The sequence below is a fragment of the Sarcophilus harrisii genome, chromosome 1, assembly GCF_902635505.1.
Source record: "Sarcophilus harrisii chromosome 1, mSarHar1.11, whole genome shotgun sequence".
Lineage (NCBI taxonomy): Eukaryota > Metazoa > Chordata > Mammalia > Dasyuromorphia > Dasyuridae > Sarcophilus > Sarcophilus harrisii.
The window spans coordinates 352446428-352461649 of NC_045426.1; the positions used below are offsets into that span (position 1 = coordinate 352446428).

Consider the following 15222-nt stretch of genomic DNA (forward strand, 5'->3'; position numbering starts at 1 on the left):
CAATTGCCAAACCTTGTTCCAATTTTTCACCTCTTACCCCCCACCCCCTCCCCTAGATGGCAGGATGACCAGTAGATGTTAAATACATTAAAATATAGATTAGATACACAATAAGTATACATGACCAAAACGTTATTTTGGCAGCTTAATTCTTTGAAAAAAGAAAACACAGGCTCTGCCTCATTCCCTACCTTCAAAAAAAATCAATAGAAATCATGAAACTGTAAGTGGAGTGGATGTTTTATTCTGTTCTTACTTTGAGGAAGGGTAGAATCACCTCTGATAAAATCTAACTGCCTGACTTGCTTCTTAACCAACCAGGATTTCCAGAAATGCCTGAGGAAAACAACTTTGACCTTAGAGTTTCATTAAGTTCATAATCCAATTCAATATTAGAAAAAGACTTAAGGAACCTATTCTTATTTAACTTGATCAGAATTCAAAATTACCTCCAGGCAAATGGAATCCTGCTGTTAGATAGTCTATTTATAGGGTAAATGACAATTCCATCATAATTTGAAGTCAGGTGCCTTATTGGAGAGAAGAGGGAAAAGTCAAGAAACAATTTTTCAGTTGGGGGAAAAATTGTGATATCCATTCATTCATGAATTCAACAAATCTTTATTTGATATCTGTGAATTGTAAGGCATTGATTTATAGATGCTATGAGTTTTTTTTTAAGTAATTAAGTTCTAGGAATTTTACAATCTAATAGAAGAAGTAAAGGACAGCTATGTGACATAGTGGATACAACATGTTGTCTGGAGTGAGGAAGACCCAAGTTCAAATTTGGCTGCAGATAATTGTTAGCTATGTGAACTTGCACAAGTCACTTAACTCTTTGTACCTCATTGAGGTTGAGAAGGAAATAGCAAATTACTTCTGATTCTTTGCCAAGAAAATCCCAAATGGGGTTATACTACTACTACTACCACTACTACTCCTACCCCTACTACTACTACTACTAAACATTACTAAACACTACTAAAACAACTGAACAACAACAACAGAGGGAATAAGACAGAAATAATTATTCTATTATTAGAACAGGTATATATGTATATAATGTTCCAAAATCCTATTAAGACATTAGTAGCTTAAAGTGTTTAAATTTTAGTAACTTTAGGGTAGCTAGATGACATAGCAGTTAGAGTACCAGCCCTGAAGTCAGAAGGAAGGACCTGAGTTCAAATTTGGCCTCAGACATTTAATACTTACTATCTGTGTAATCATGGGAAAGTCACTTAATCCCAATTGCCTCGCTTAAGAAAAAAAGTTTTAGTAGATTAAAAATTCAATAATATTTTTGGAACACTTTATGCATGTGTATATTTATATGTATATGGGATGTGTATGTACAAGTGTGCACATGTATATGCATGTGTATGTGCATGTTCAAGTAGGAAAATTGCTATAGAAGAAGAATGATTAGGTAAAGGTGATTGGGTAAGAAATGTCAGGTAAAATAGCTTCATTAAAAAGATAGAATTTGAATCAATACCTAAGCACATATATGTGGTAATCAACCTGGGAAAACAAGAGGAAAACAACTTCTAACAACCAATAAGCTTTTCTGGAGAAATTTTGCCTTCAAATATAATTTGCTAAATTTCGTGTATCTGTCAGAAAGGAGGAAGTATTTTGCAAAGGAGGCTGAAAGATTTGAAATTTGCTAATCAGGGAGTAGGGGCAGCTGATGACCAAAAGGGCTAGACAACCATAAAAAACAGAAAGTGAGAGGGAACATTCAGGAAGAAAGCTTCCTAAAGTTTAAATATGAGAATTGTTTGTAGGAATGTAGCCAAAATGTAAGCCTCTCTTAAGTACCTCAAATGAGAGTGAGAGAGATCTAGATAAAGCTGATGCAGTCAGCAGATATTGTTTTATGAGTTGAAGCCCAGGATTATGTTATCCATGATTAAAACTGTAAAAGGAAAAACTAGTTAAGGTGTAGTACCTTTTCTCTTGGTGGATCAGAAAAATGTATGCAACAAAGAAATCTGGAGAGAAAAAGCAAATTGAACGCTAAGAAGGAAATGGATTTTTCAGCTCAGTGTAATTCTGGGAACTATCACCACAATAAATAAAAGTTTGGAATGTAGAGTTCGGAAGACTTGGGTTCAAACTACTCAAACTTAATCTTTCTAAACCTTAGTTTCTTCATTGGCAAAATGCGAATGATGATAGCATCTACCCTACAGGGTTATTGCAAAGATTAAATAAAATATTACATGTAAAGTACTCTGCAAACCTTAAAGTACAATGTACATTTTGGCTATTATTGTTATGACAACATATTTGAGAGATTTATTCAGATGTATTTCTTTAGTCATTTTAGTCATGTCTGACTCTTCATGACCCCCCCTTTGTGTTTTCTTGGCAAAGATATTTTTGTCATTGCCTTCTCTAGCTTATTTTACAGAAGAGGAAACTGAGATTTTAAATGATTTGTGGAGCCTTTCCCTTAAAAAGGGGTTCCTAACTTCAGGCCAGGCACTCTATCCACTGTATCACCTAGCTACCTTGAATGTTATATGATGTAATTAAGCAGTTAAGAAAAGTAGATGTATTTAGTTTGTTTTTGAGAGATTTTGTTTCATTCTTTCCTCCTATCTTTTTTAGAATGTACATGGCAAGTGAAGGCAAATGATCGGAGCTTCCATGAACAACCCCAGTTTATGAATACAACATTCTTTTGTTTGAAAGAAAGTAAATATGCGGTAAGTTGGCTTTAACTTCCAAGTGTCTTTAAAGTCTACTTCTGTTCAGTATCAGTAAGAATCTTTGCAGTAATCATCTGTAATTTTATAGAAGATTAATTTTTATTCATCTCACCACTGTTACCTTAATCTACCTTAAGTAGATAAGTGGAGACTGATAAAATTCTGTGTGCTAATTTATCCCTACCCTCATATTTCTCTTATAAAGAAAATAACTGATTTATATGAATGCTATATGGATGATGCATTGGACTTGGGAGTCAGGAAATCAGACATTTATTGACTATATAACTTTGGACAAATCATTTAAACTCTCTCAGTCTCAGTTTCTTCCTTTCTAAAATGAAAATAATAATAGGGCTATTGTGAGACTCAAATTAGATAATAAAGTACTTTTAACCTTTAAAGTACCCTATAAATGCTAAATATTATCAATGATAATTTAAAATGTAAAGTTTGACTATCATGTACAATTTCAGTAATATTTTCTTTGGATAGTTATGATTCTATTTTTTCATAGTACTGAATTTAGATATTTAGTGTGGGGGGGGGGGAGTAAACATTATAATAACTATTACTTTTTTTCCTCCATGTCATTGAAATGATGCACCTTGGGTTAGTAGAGCATCAGAGTGAACCTCAATTCTTGTCCTCAATCTGATACTATCTATGTGATGTTGGCACAGGACTTGGAGTTCAAGAAGACCTAGGCTTCAAATTCAGCCTCAATACATACTTGCTATGTGGCCTTGAGCATTTTAAGCCTCATTTTCCTCATTGGATATGTGAGGATGAGTAAGACTTTTTACTATTTCTTGAAACTTCAAGCATTGTAAGAACATGAGTAGTGATTTTCTTTATTTTTACTAATGAGAGACAACATGATGTAGTGGATAGAAGACTGACTTTGGAGTCAGTAATACCTGAGGTCAAGTCCTGTCTTTGACATACTCTAGCTATATAACCTTGGGAATGGCACTTAACTTCTTATTACCCTGGACAAATGTCTAAGACTATACAGTGCAGAGCAGTTGCTTTGGTAGGCAGAATTTCCTTGTCAAGAAAAATTCTGCCTATCTAGATCAAGAGAGAAATTATTTATAATAATAATATGAGATTTTCCAGTCTGATTTTAAAGGTTATAAGCTTTCTGGAAGTCATTTTGTGCGTGACACAATTAAAGCAAGTTTAAGAAATCCCATTATCACATTCTGGCTGGTAAATGTCACTTTCACAATTAGAGTAATGATACTAATAAACTTAACTTTTGTTGATAGTTTTCTTATAATATTTTGTACTTGTGTTAATATAAGATTTACAGGAGCACATAACCAATAATTCTTAAAATAATTCTTTTTTTTAATAGAGTAATGCAATAAAAACCTTCAAGTACAATGCAATTACCTTTCTACCAATGAACTTATTTGAACAGTTCAAGAGGGCTGCCAATTTCTATTTCCTGATCCTGCTTATCTTACAGGTAATAATACTATTTTATATCTTAAATCTTTTATGAGTAATGGTTGCACAATAATGTTTAAGTTGTAAAAGAGTATATGATGAATGACTCCAAGAATTTGATTTTTTTTCTTTAAGGGAATGGTACCACAGTACTTTATACACTGATTATTGACTAATTGAGAAAAGGGAGGGGGAAAATATTTGCACAACTCTCCAATTCTGACTTCTCTCACTGGGATTAAAACTTGTTGTCTTAAAGTTCAACAAACATTTACTAAGAATCTACTCTGTATGTGTAGTTAAACATGAGATACAGCAAAAAACAACTCCCACTTTCAAGAAACTAAGATTTTCCTTAAGGAGGAAAGCAGGGCTGGACAAAAAAATGATCCTTCAACAGACTGATAATATAAACTAGAGAAGGGACAAAGTGGAGAGATAAACAGAAACATAGTGGACAGATAAAGTTCTCATTTAGTAATTGAGGAGGAAGGAGCAACATAAAAACTATGGCACCTGAGCTGAACTTCAAAGGAAGAATAAAGATTCTTAAAGGTGGAGATGAATTAAGTATATAAATTGTCTAACACAAAAAAAAGAAAAAAAGAAAAATTCTTACTACATCTGTACTATTTCATACTTTTGAAGTTTCAGTCATTGTTTAGCACTGTCCTCAACTTTAATCTATCAAACAATATCATTGATATTTCTCAAATCTCCACTGTAGTCTTATCCCAATATTTTTATGGCAGGAAGATGAATCTGTATTCTGCAAGCTTGGGCATTTCCTAGAAAAGTGTAAAGGACTGACAACCAACTATATGGCATCTGAGGACCAGGCACACTAGGTTCAATGATTATTTTCAGAGAGTTATCCATAAAGTATTGCATTTGTTTTGGCCAGAATAATTCATGAGAATGTCTTCTTAAATCAAAGGAGGATTACAGTGAATGGATTTTCCATAGGAATGAAAATATAGATTAACTTCAGAGTTATAAACCCTTATGTTCATTTTAGTTCTGAAACCAGAATTACTCTTTTGGGGCACTGTTACAGGTGATGAGCTGCTAAGGAGAATGACCTGGGTTATTGTTGTTATTGTAGCTATTGTTATATGTTGAGATTATTGTGTTTAATAATTTCATATTACATGTTGTGTGTGTGTATGTGTAATAGAAATAGCTAAGTAACAAAATGGCTAAGAGCACTGGAATTTGGATCAGAAAGACCAGAGTTCAACTCTAGCCTCAGACACTTACTGTGGAGCTTTGGGCAAATTATTTGAACTCTTTCCACCTTAGTTTTCTTCTCTGTAAAATAGGGATAATAATACGACTGAACTCACAGGATTGTTATAAGGCCCAAATGAAATAACATACATATATAAGGTTTTGCAAACCTTAAAGCACTATATATAAGTGCTAATGTTATGATTATTGTTGCTATTATTATTATTCTGCAAGGTGTCTCAAAAGTTTTAGTACAATTTTAAATTCAGTATCTTAAAATTGCACTAAAACTTTTAGAGTACCTGTATAATTGTAAGGTATAATATTCATTATTATTTTTATAGCTTGGAACTACAATAGCTTTTGAGATAACTTGTATAGTGGGTACCAAGAGTTCTACCAATATATATTCAAGAATTCAATTATGAATAATTACTCAAATCGAGTTTCAAATAAAAATAAATTCTATAGAAATATTATATATTTTAAAATACACTTTTTTTAAAGGCAGTTCCTGAAATAAGTACCCTGGCATGGTATACAACACTTGTGCCTTTACTTTTGGTGCTGGGCATCACTGCAATCAAAGATCTTGTGGATGATGTTGTAAGTTTGTTTTTTTTTAATGCTAAGAATTCTGTTGGATGTTTTCATATTATTTTAGCACATGATTTTTATTGCATTTAAAATTTTAGAATTATTAAGGTATTAACTCTCCTTCTTTCTTCTACCTCACTCAAGACTCGCCATAGAATGGATAAAGAGATAAACAATAGGACATGTGAAGTTATCAAGGATGGCAGGTATTGTAAAAATTGCCCAACTTCTTTTTCTTCTATGAAAAAAATCTAAATATTTATGTGATATAGCTGGAGGTTGATGAAAATTAATAATGGCAGATATATCAATAAGGGTGATTTTTTTTTGCAAAAGCCTAATAAAAAATTAAGGCTTTAGATTCAAATGGTTTTGAATCTCAGTATTATAGTAAGAAAGGTGTTGAAAAAAACCATGAAACAGCATAAAGTAGTCTTTTGTGTGCATCAATCGATCAGTCAAAAAGCATTTAGGTATTTACTATGTGCCAGTAGTTTTCACTGGAGATAACTAATAAAAGTTTAAGAAAACCAGCATCTATTCTCAAGAAACTCACATTAAAGAGAGGAGTCTAAGACTGGATATAAAGATCTAGGAGTCATCTGCACAGTGATGATAAGTAAATCCAAACTAATTGATGAGAATATCTGTGAGAGCATATGAGAGAATCAAGAAGGGAGACCAGGTTGGAGCCTTGAGAAGACACCTACAGGTAACAAACATGGCATAAAGAAACAGCACAAAAGCCTGAGAAATCTGAGTTATAGGAGAACTAGGAGAGAAGAATATAATAAATAAAACTTAGATAATAGAAAATATCCAAAGTTGAGTATTTAGATTTGAGATCATCAATAACTTTGCAGGGAGCAGTTTCCATTTGGAAGCCAGATTGCAGAGGATTTAGACTAGAGGAAGAGGAGGTACTTACTTTAAGTAATTTCTTAAGGAATTTAGCCAAAAAAGAGAGAAAAGATATATAGGTAGCCAGGGGGAATAATAGGATTAAATGGAAGGCTTTTGAGGATTGGATGAAACATGGAAACCTTTATAGGTAACAAGGAACAACCTAATAGATAGACTAGAGATAAAAGACATAATGGGGGTAATCTACTGGAAATATTGGGAAACGATGAATTCACATGTTTTGTGGAGGCTTTGTCCTTGGCAAAAAGGATCAATTCTGTCAGAAACTAAAGTGAGGGAGAAGATTATAAGGAAAGATAATGGAGTGACATGATATTAGATGGGTAGAAATAGAATTCCTTTGAAAATGGCCTCAATTTTCTTGGGTGAAGCAAGATACAGGACAAACTATTGGTTTTATGTTTTTGTGTTTTGAGTTACATTTCCAATGTCACATAGTAATAGGAAGATACCTATTAGAGAAAAGCACGGTAGACAACTTTTTCACAGGTTGTGCACTTTAATCAATGTGTTGAATGTTAGCAGTAAATACAGTCATTAACATGTGGGGATTGTATTTAAAAAGTGTGTTTGTAAGTCATTTAGAATTCAGAATGAATTTTCCAATAGGAAAACTGTTATGATCGGTAATAGAGTGATAGATTTAAGATGCAGAATAAGATATACATTTTCACATATGGCCAATATGGGAATTTGTGTTATTTAATTATGCATATTTGTTACAAGAGTTTTTTACCCCCTTTTTTAATGGGAAGGAGAGACAGAGAAAAAGAAAATAAATACTTGTTAATTGGGGAGCGGGATTTTTTTTTCAAAGTGGTGATGAAGTTCTCAGACTAATCCACAAAAGACTATTTTTTAAATTTATATAACTGAAACTCCGTTGAAATAAATACCAACTCTGAGAATAGTATCTGATCCTGGGAGAAAAAAGGAAGATAGAATCTTCAGTAGCAGCCATGAGAGAATGTATTTATCTTTGAGTTGCTAATAAGTCAAATATTTTTAAATCAGGGGTTACCTATAATAAAAATTGTTCTTCTATATATTTTGTGGAAACAATTTAATTAGAAACAAATTGTTAAGTATGGAAAAGTTAATTTGTTCATTGTATATTTAAAGACCTTCTGAATTCTAACCCAAGATTTAAAACATCATACTGTTAAGTAGCTATTTATTTTAATTTAGAATATTCCTTGATTCCCTTTGCTTTTTCCAGAAGCAAATAATTAATATTTAATTACCCTTCTGATATCTCTCAGCAAATTATTCTTTTCTGAGGCTCACTCTCTCTAAATTTATTGATAAATCTGGTTTCTGTTGGCTATTCCCTTCAATATTCTCCAGCAAATGTCTCCTATTTTCTCCTATCTATTCCTTATTATCAAGGAATAAGGGTTGTCTACAAACATGCCTAAATCATCTTCATCCTTTGGGGGAAAAAAAACTCTAGATCCTACCATCCTTTTAACTGTCATCCAATATCTTTCTTCCTTTCTCAGCCAAGCTTCTAGGAAAAGCTGTCTACTTACTACTTCTATTTGTGTTTCCTTTCCCCTCATTTTCTTCCTATACCCTTGTAATCTTATCATCCAACTAAAACTATGCTTCAAAATTACTAGTCTAGATATTCAATCTAATAAACTTTCTTAATCCTTATCCTTTATAACTTTTTTGTGCACTGTTGATTACCTTTTTTTTCCTGAATACTTGCTGCACTCTGGGTTTTTGTGATACTGCTTTATCTGACTCTTCTCCTATCTTATTACCACTATTTGTCAGACTGCTTTGCTGACTCATAATCAACATCATGATTAAGCTCTGTCCTGTACCCTCTCTTCTCGCTCCACATTATCTCTCACTGATCTCATCAAGTCACATGGATTTTATGATTATCTCTATTCTGATGACTCAAATTTGTATACCCAGCCCTAGTCCCTTTCCTTAGCTCCAGTACACATCACCAAACCCTCTTGGACATTTTGAACTCAATGTCCCATAGACTACTCAACCTCCAAAACAACTCATTTTCTCCCTTCCTCAATACATCCTTTTAAAGTGCCTTATTTGTGTCTAAGTCTCTAGTCAGCTATCTTGATACTATACCTAATTCTTTATTCCTACATATAATCAGTTGCCTAATCTTGTCATTTCTAAATCTATGATACCTTTCACATTTGTACTCATATAATTACTATCCTATTTTAAGTCTTGATCACCTCTCACCTAAATGATTACAGTTGCCTCTTAATTGGGTCTCCCTGCTTCAAGTCTCTCCCTACTTCAATACAACTTTCATTTAACTATCAAAGTACTTTTTCTAAAATGCAGGTCTATGTCTCTCCCAATTAAATATACTGCAGTTGTTCTTTATTTCTTCTAGAATCACATACAAATGCCTTTAATATCTAACACTTTAAAATTAGGTCTGACTTTATTTATCAAGCTTTATTATGCATTGCTTTACTTCTTGGTCACTGTGATCAACCAAACTGCCCTTACTATTTTTCACACATGACATTTTCATCTCCATGACTTTGCACTGGCTGCCCCTCATTCCTGAGATGCATTCCCTCTTCCCTTCTGCCTTTTAGGATCCTAATTTCCTTCAAGATTCAGCTCAAGTATGCTGTACTCCATGAAGCAATTCCTGATCACTAAATTGCTGGTATCTTGCTTCCCAAATTATATGCATATAGTTTATCTTTACATATGGACACATTGCTTTTTGTGAACACTTTTTAGTTGAGTATTCTTTCACTGGCAAATGAGATATTTATAAAGTATCTGGCATTTAGTAGGCAATACTTAAATGCTAGCTAATATCATTATCAACATTATCATCATTATTATTCATTATTTTGTTTTTGTAGCTCCAGTATCACTTAACATGGTCCAGAATCATAAAAGATGCTTATTAATAAATTCTTTTAAATTTTTTTGGTTAACAGGTAACATTAAGTCAATTGAAGCCAAATTTTAAAGACCCTAAAAATTATGATTGTATTGTAAATATTAATAAAAATTTTTAACTCAACATGAGACTTTTTGCATGTCTATTTTAGTCAGAAATCAATAAGGAAGCCACAGTGTCATGATTTTTGCTTCTTATAATTGGTTCTAGAGACATCTTTTTAAATATAATGGATGAATAATAATCCTCTGTTTCCAAAATTCATATTTTGAATTACAGAAATTTAGAAGTTCTTCCAAATTCAGTCTTATTTTGAAATGAATTTGGAACTTCCTGTACAGAGCAGTTTGGAACTGGGAGGAATTCTGGACTCAATTTTTTGAATCTAAGCATCTCTTTCACCCCTTCCCCAGTTCCCCCGAATTAGAATGATGGCTATTTACTTTAAAAAAAGAAAGAACATTTCACCCTCTCTGTAACTTGTTCCCTGAAATCTTCTATTGTTAAGCAGAGACCCTCTTTGTATAATAGAAAAACTAGATAAAGTAAGTGACTTCTGGCTAGACAAACTTAGTAAGTGACATGAGGTTCTAGGTTCAATTATATTATAGAATAAGCTGTGGAGGAATCAAAAATGGTAATAAATAATAGCATGTCTGCTTGCTACGACAGCATATAGGAGGAAGAGCAGAGAACCTGAAAAGTTATAACTCCTTAAAAATCCATCAACAAAGAATGGAGATTCCATAAGCCAGCCCTTATTGTGACCCCTTGATTTACACTTTGTTACATCTAAGATGCCAGATATATTTTAGTCCAAAAGTCAAGACTTTTCTGCTATATTTCACAGAGTGCCCATACACTTCAGAGTCCTAGATATTCCTAACATAAATTCCAAGTTGCTTCTCTATATTTTCTCTATATATATTCTCTATATATTCTCTATATATATATAACATGAATATTTAAATGAGTAATTGTTAATGTTTCAAATGCTATTTTTAGGTTCAAAACTGTAAAGTGGAAAGAGGTTCAAGTTGGAGATGTCATTCGTCTGAAAAAAAATGACTTTATTCCTGTAAGTGAATATGTTTTCTACATTTCATTCAAATTTGTCCAAATCTGTAAACTTTGGTATGGTTTCACTTGATATTTAACATGTTAACTTGTGTTTATTATTTTGACTAGGCTGACATTCTCCTCCTGTCCAGCTCAGAGCCTAACAGCCTCTGTTATGTAGAAACTGCTGAATTAGATGGGTAAGGATATATCTTTTGAAAAGTTCTTTTATTTAAGACATTGCAGTACAAGAACCAGCATGTTGTTTATATATATATATATATGCATATGTATTTACACATTCTGTTATATATCAAAGTCTCAGTATATATTGAATGTGAAATCAAAAAACCTAAATTCAAATTCTAGCTTTTCCACTTTCTCACAATGGGAATTTGGCCAATTTGCTTCATCTTTCCAATCCTCATTTCTAGAAGAAGGCCACAATCATAGAATTCCATAACTAGAATGGATTTCAACTATCTTCTAATGTATACACAACTATCTGAACAGAAAACCCCCAATCCAAAATTTTTTAAACTTTTTCCACTGGTGACCTCTTTTTGACTGAGAAATTTTTATGTAATAACAGGTATATGGGTATATAAAATAGGCATACAAATCAAATAGTATTACAAATCATAATTTTACAACCCACATATTACTTATGCAACTCCATATGGGGTCGCACCCTACAGTTTAAAGAGCTTTTTCCTAAACAACATCTTCAGTAATTAATCATTTGGCCTCCTCTTGTAGATATCCAGGGATGAGGAATTGCCTTCTAAGACAGTCCATTCAACTTTTGAACTGTTAAATTATTAATAACTTTTTCTCACATATTGGACTAATAATATTGAGATCATTTTAGTCTTGGCAAATGTAGAAATCTAACCTTACTTGGTCTTCTAACTCTTAATCATGGTCATGAACAGGGGTCCATCCTTGAAGTAAAGAAGACCTGAGATCAATCCCTACCTCTGATATATATTAGCTGTGTGATTTGAATAGTTACATAACTTCTCATCATCCTAAGCTACTCTTTTAAGACTAAAAATTATAGATAAGTTACAGCTTTGCATGGGTGGAGGAAAGTTAGAGTGCTTTATATGGATGAAATATCAGATCTAGAACTTCTCCCTTCTCCAACAAATCCTTTTTGTTCATACTCTTAATTTTACCCACAGAAGCCATACAAAATGAGCATAATTGCTCTTCCACATGATAGCTATCTACAAGTAGTTGAAGGTAGTTATCAAGTTCCCTCCAGGTGTTCTGTTTTTCTGGCTATATGTCCACAGCTTCTTCAGCTCTGTCTCTTTTGACACAATGTTCAGTTCCCTCACACTCTAGTCACCCTCTTTTACATGTTGTTCCATTTATTAATACCTGTTTGAGGATAGCTACATGCCCTTACGACCTCCTCATTTTTAGTGAGTTTCAGCTACCTCTTAAAATATTTGGTTCTATATTTCCCAATGTGTGGATCATTTCCTCCCTCCAGTCATTACCATCTCACCATCCCATAATTCTGTCTTTTCTTTGAGCTTCATTTAATCCCTTTGACATCTAAAAAAGATCCACTTTTTCTTAGTGGGATAATTTATGCTGCTATCAAAATTTTTTGAGAATATCCTATTTCTCTTGAGTTAATTTGTCCTGTGGGCCTTTAAGCATAGAGAGTATAACTATGCTTTCTCTGAACTTTGAAAACCATTTACCCAAAGTCCAAGAATACATAAAGACAACCCCCTCCTTAGATATCATTCCATGACCATTTTTTCTCAAGGCTGTGATCATTTTTCCTTCAGAAACAAGATATATTTTTTCTCAATAGTATTTTATTTTTCCAAATTCCCATAAAAATAGCTTCCCGCATTCATTTTTGTAAGATTTTGTGTTCCAAATTTTTCTCTCTCTCTTCCCCCTCTCTTCCTCAAGACAGCAAGCAATCTGATATAAATTAAACATGTGCAATCCTTTTAAAATATTTCCATAATTGTCATGTTGTGCAAGAAAAATCAGACCAAAAAGGTAAAAAAAAAAACAAAACAACAACAACAACAACAACAACAACAACAAAAACCACGAGAAAGAAGAAGAAAACAAAAACAAACAAACAAAAAACCCTCCAAGTTGAAAATACTATGCTTTGATTCACATTCAATCTCCATAGTTCTCTCTCTGGATGAGATTTGCATTTTCCATCCCAAGTCTATTGGAATTGTGGAATATATTCTTTACACCTCAGAATGAGATCCAGAAAGAATTTCTCTTTATTGCTTCTTCTCCTTTTTAAGGAAGAAACAAGAATTTTTTTGCTGATCTGCCTTTACCAACAAAGAGTTTTAGCAGACGTCTATGTAGCATTTCAGTGTTATTTCTTGCCCTCCTGGTAATCAGGATTATTGGCTGCTGGGAATCCAATTCTGACCAGCAGAATGGATCCCTTCATGTGAGAGGATGATAATAATACCAGGAGACAGAGACAGCTGCATTTCTGACCTCTCTCCTCTTTCCTCTTGCCTTCTATTTATTTCATTCCCAATCCACAAGCAATATCTGAATCAGTAAAGACTGATTTGCAATTCTTTCACAGCTGTAATTCACAACTGTGGAGGATTTCAGAGAATTGAACTTCCCCTTCACACTTAGGTGTGGTCATTAATACGGTATGACAAAGGACCTTAGGTACATATCAATTGGAAATCAGTTAAAGGAACTAAGGATTTACTGTCTGGAAAAGAAAAGACTGAGGGAAGACTAGATAGCTGGCTTCAAGTATTTGAAGGCCTGACAGAAAAATTAGACTTCTTCCATTTCAGCTCAGAGGGCAGAATCAAGTGCAGTGAATGGGAGGTATAAAGGGGCTGCTTTAGGATAGATAACAGGAAAAATATTCTAATGTTTAAACTATGCAGAAACGGAATGAGCTATTGCCAAGCAGTCTCTCTAGTAAACACTCAATTATTTCTCTGTGCTCTTTCTAGTGAATATTATATAGAGAAGGAGCCTTCCTGAGCATAGGAGAGGCTGAAGTTACCTGTCCAGCTCACTTCCTAAACCTATCTCACTTTTTAGTTATCTGTAAATTTATACTTTATTGGTGAGTTTTCCCTCCTTGGAGATCTTTCTTCAAGCAGAGTCTGAAAAGACCACTTGCCAAGACATTACAGTGGAGGTAACTGCTGAGGTCCTTTCCAATACTAAATTCTGTGATTCTATGATCTTGTCCTATCTCAGAAGGGCATTTGGAGGATCAAATGAAATAACATGTGATTAATTTCATTTCTTAGTAATTGAGTAGGAATCTTTTGAAAAAAATACTATTACTCATGACCTGAAGATAAGACTTTGTGAAGACCTCTTGCCTAACACATAGAATTAAATGAACTAATATTTGTGGAAACTTTGAAATAAAATCCCTAATAAAAAGTGTTGTTAAAAGCATATTAAGCTGCAAGTTGTGTGGACCTATGCCTTCTCAATATGTTTTTAATGCCTTCCCAGTTTTCAGAATAAATCATATTTTGATTTGGTATAAATATAAAATATTATAGTTAACAGTTAAATCCTTATCTTCTCAGGTCAAATGATCCAAAAAGAAAATTATTTCATTTCTAATGATGATGGGAAACAAATGCATTTCATTTTTGAATATAGAACCAAATAAGCCCTATCCCAATTGCATACTTAATGAATGTGGCAGAATTTTAAAAGTTTAGTTTTAGGAATCTTCAGAGTTTGAGATAAATAGGAGAATAGCAACCATCATTGATCAAGCAGATGGTGGTAGAGAGAAAGTTGCAGTTGACCAACTGGTAAATTGACAGTTTAAAATGTTCAGATGTTGTCTACATAATAGTCCAGAGAAAGCTGTTTACAAAAGGAATCAGGTATTAGTATGCCAAAGATTTGGCTTCAGTTCAATGAACCTACTTTTTCTCTCCCCAGAACTTCTAATTAAAATTGGAATTAAAAAATAGGACCAGACCTAGAGTACATAACCAAGTAAGCCACTGGAAACTACCAATTAAAACATTAGTTCCTGATTCTTGATACAGAAAGGATATGACTTAGGAATGAAATAATGTAAAGTTTTAAATAACTTTTACTGCCGTTTTCCTTAATGAATATATCCCCATTTACATGACTGACTTGGTTCAATTAAAAATTTTTATTGTTTTAATTTTTCCTCTAGGGAAACAAATTTAAAGTTCAAAATGTCACTTGAAGTAACAGATCGATATCTCCAAAAAGAGAGTGCATTGGCAGCATTTGATGGTTTGTACAAAGTAGCTCTTCTGGCTGCAATTT

General features: G+C 33.1%; 1 protein-coding gene across 2 annotated transcripts in view; it reads left to right on the forward strand.

Annotated features, from left to right (window-relative positions):
- Positions 1-15222, forward strand: part of ATP8B1 (ATPase phospholipid transporting 8B1) — a 129743-nt gene that overhangs the window by 68619 nt on the left and 45902 nt on the right. For both annotated transcript variants that reach the window (XM_003759968.4, XM_023496170.2), the window contains exons 3-9: positions 2623-2720; positions 4087-4200; positions 5919-6017; positions 6153-6214; positions 10852-10924; positions 11035-11105; positions 15107-15189. In XM_003759968.4, coding sequence (XP_003760016.1) covers positions 2623-2720; positions 4087-4200; positions 5919-6017; positions 6153-6214; positions 10852-10924; positions 11035-11105; positions 15107-15189 — 600 coding nt within the window. The remainder of the gene's footprint in view (positions 1-2622; positions 2721-4086; positions 4201-5918; positions 6018-6152; positions 6215-10851; positions 10925-11034; positions 11106-15106; positions 15190-15222) is intronic.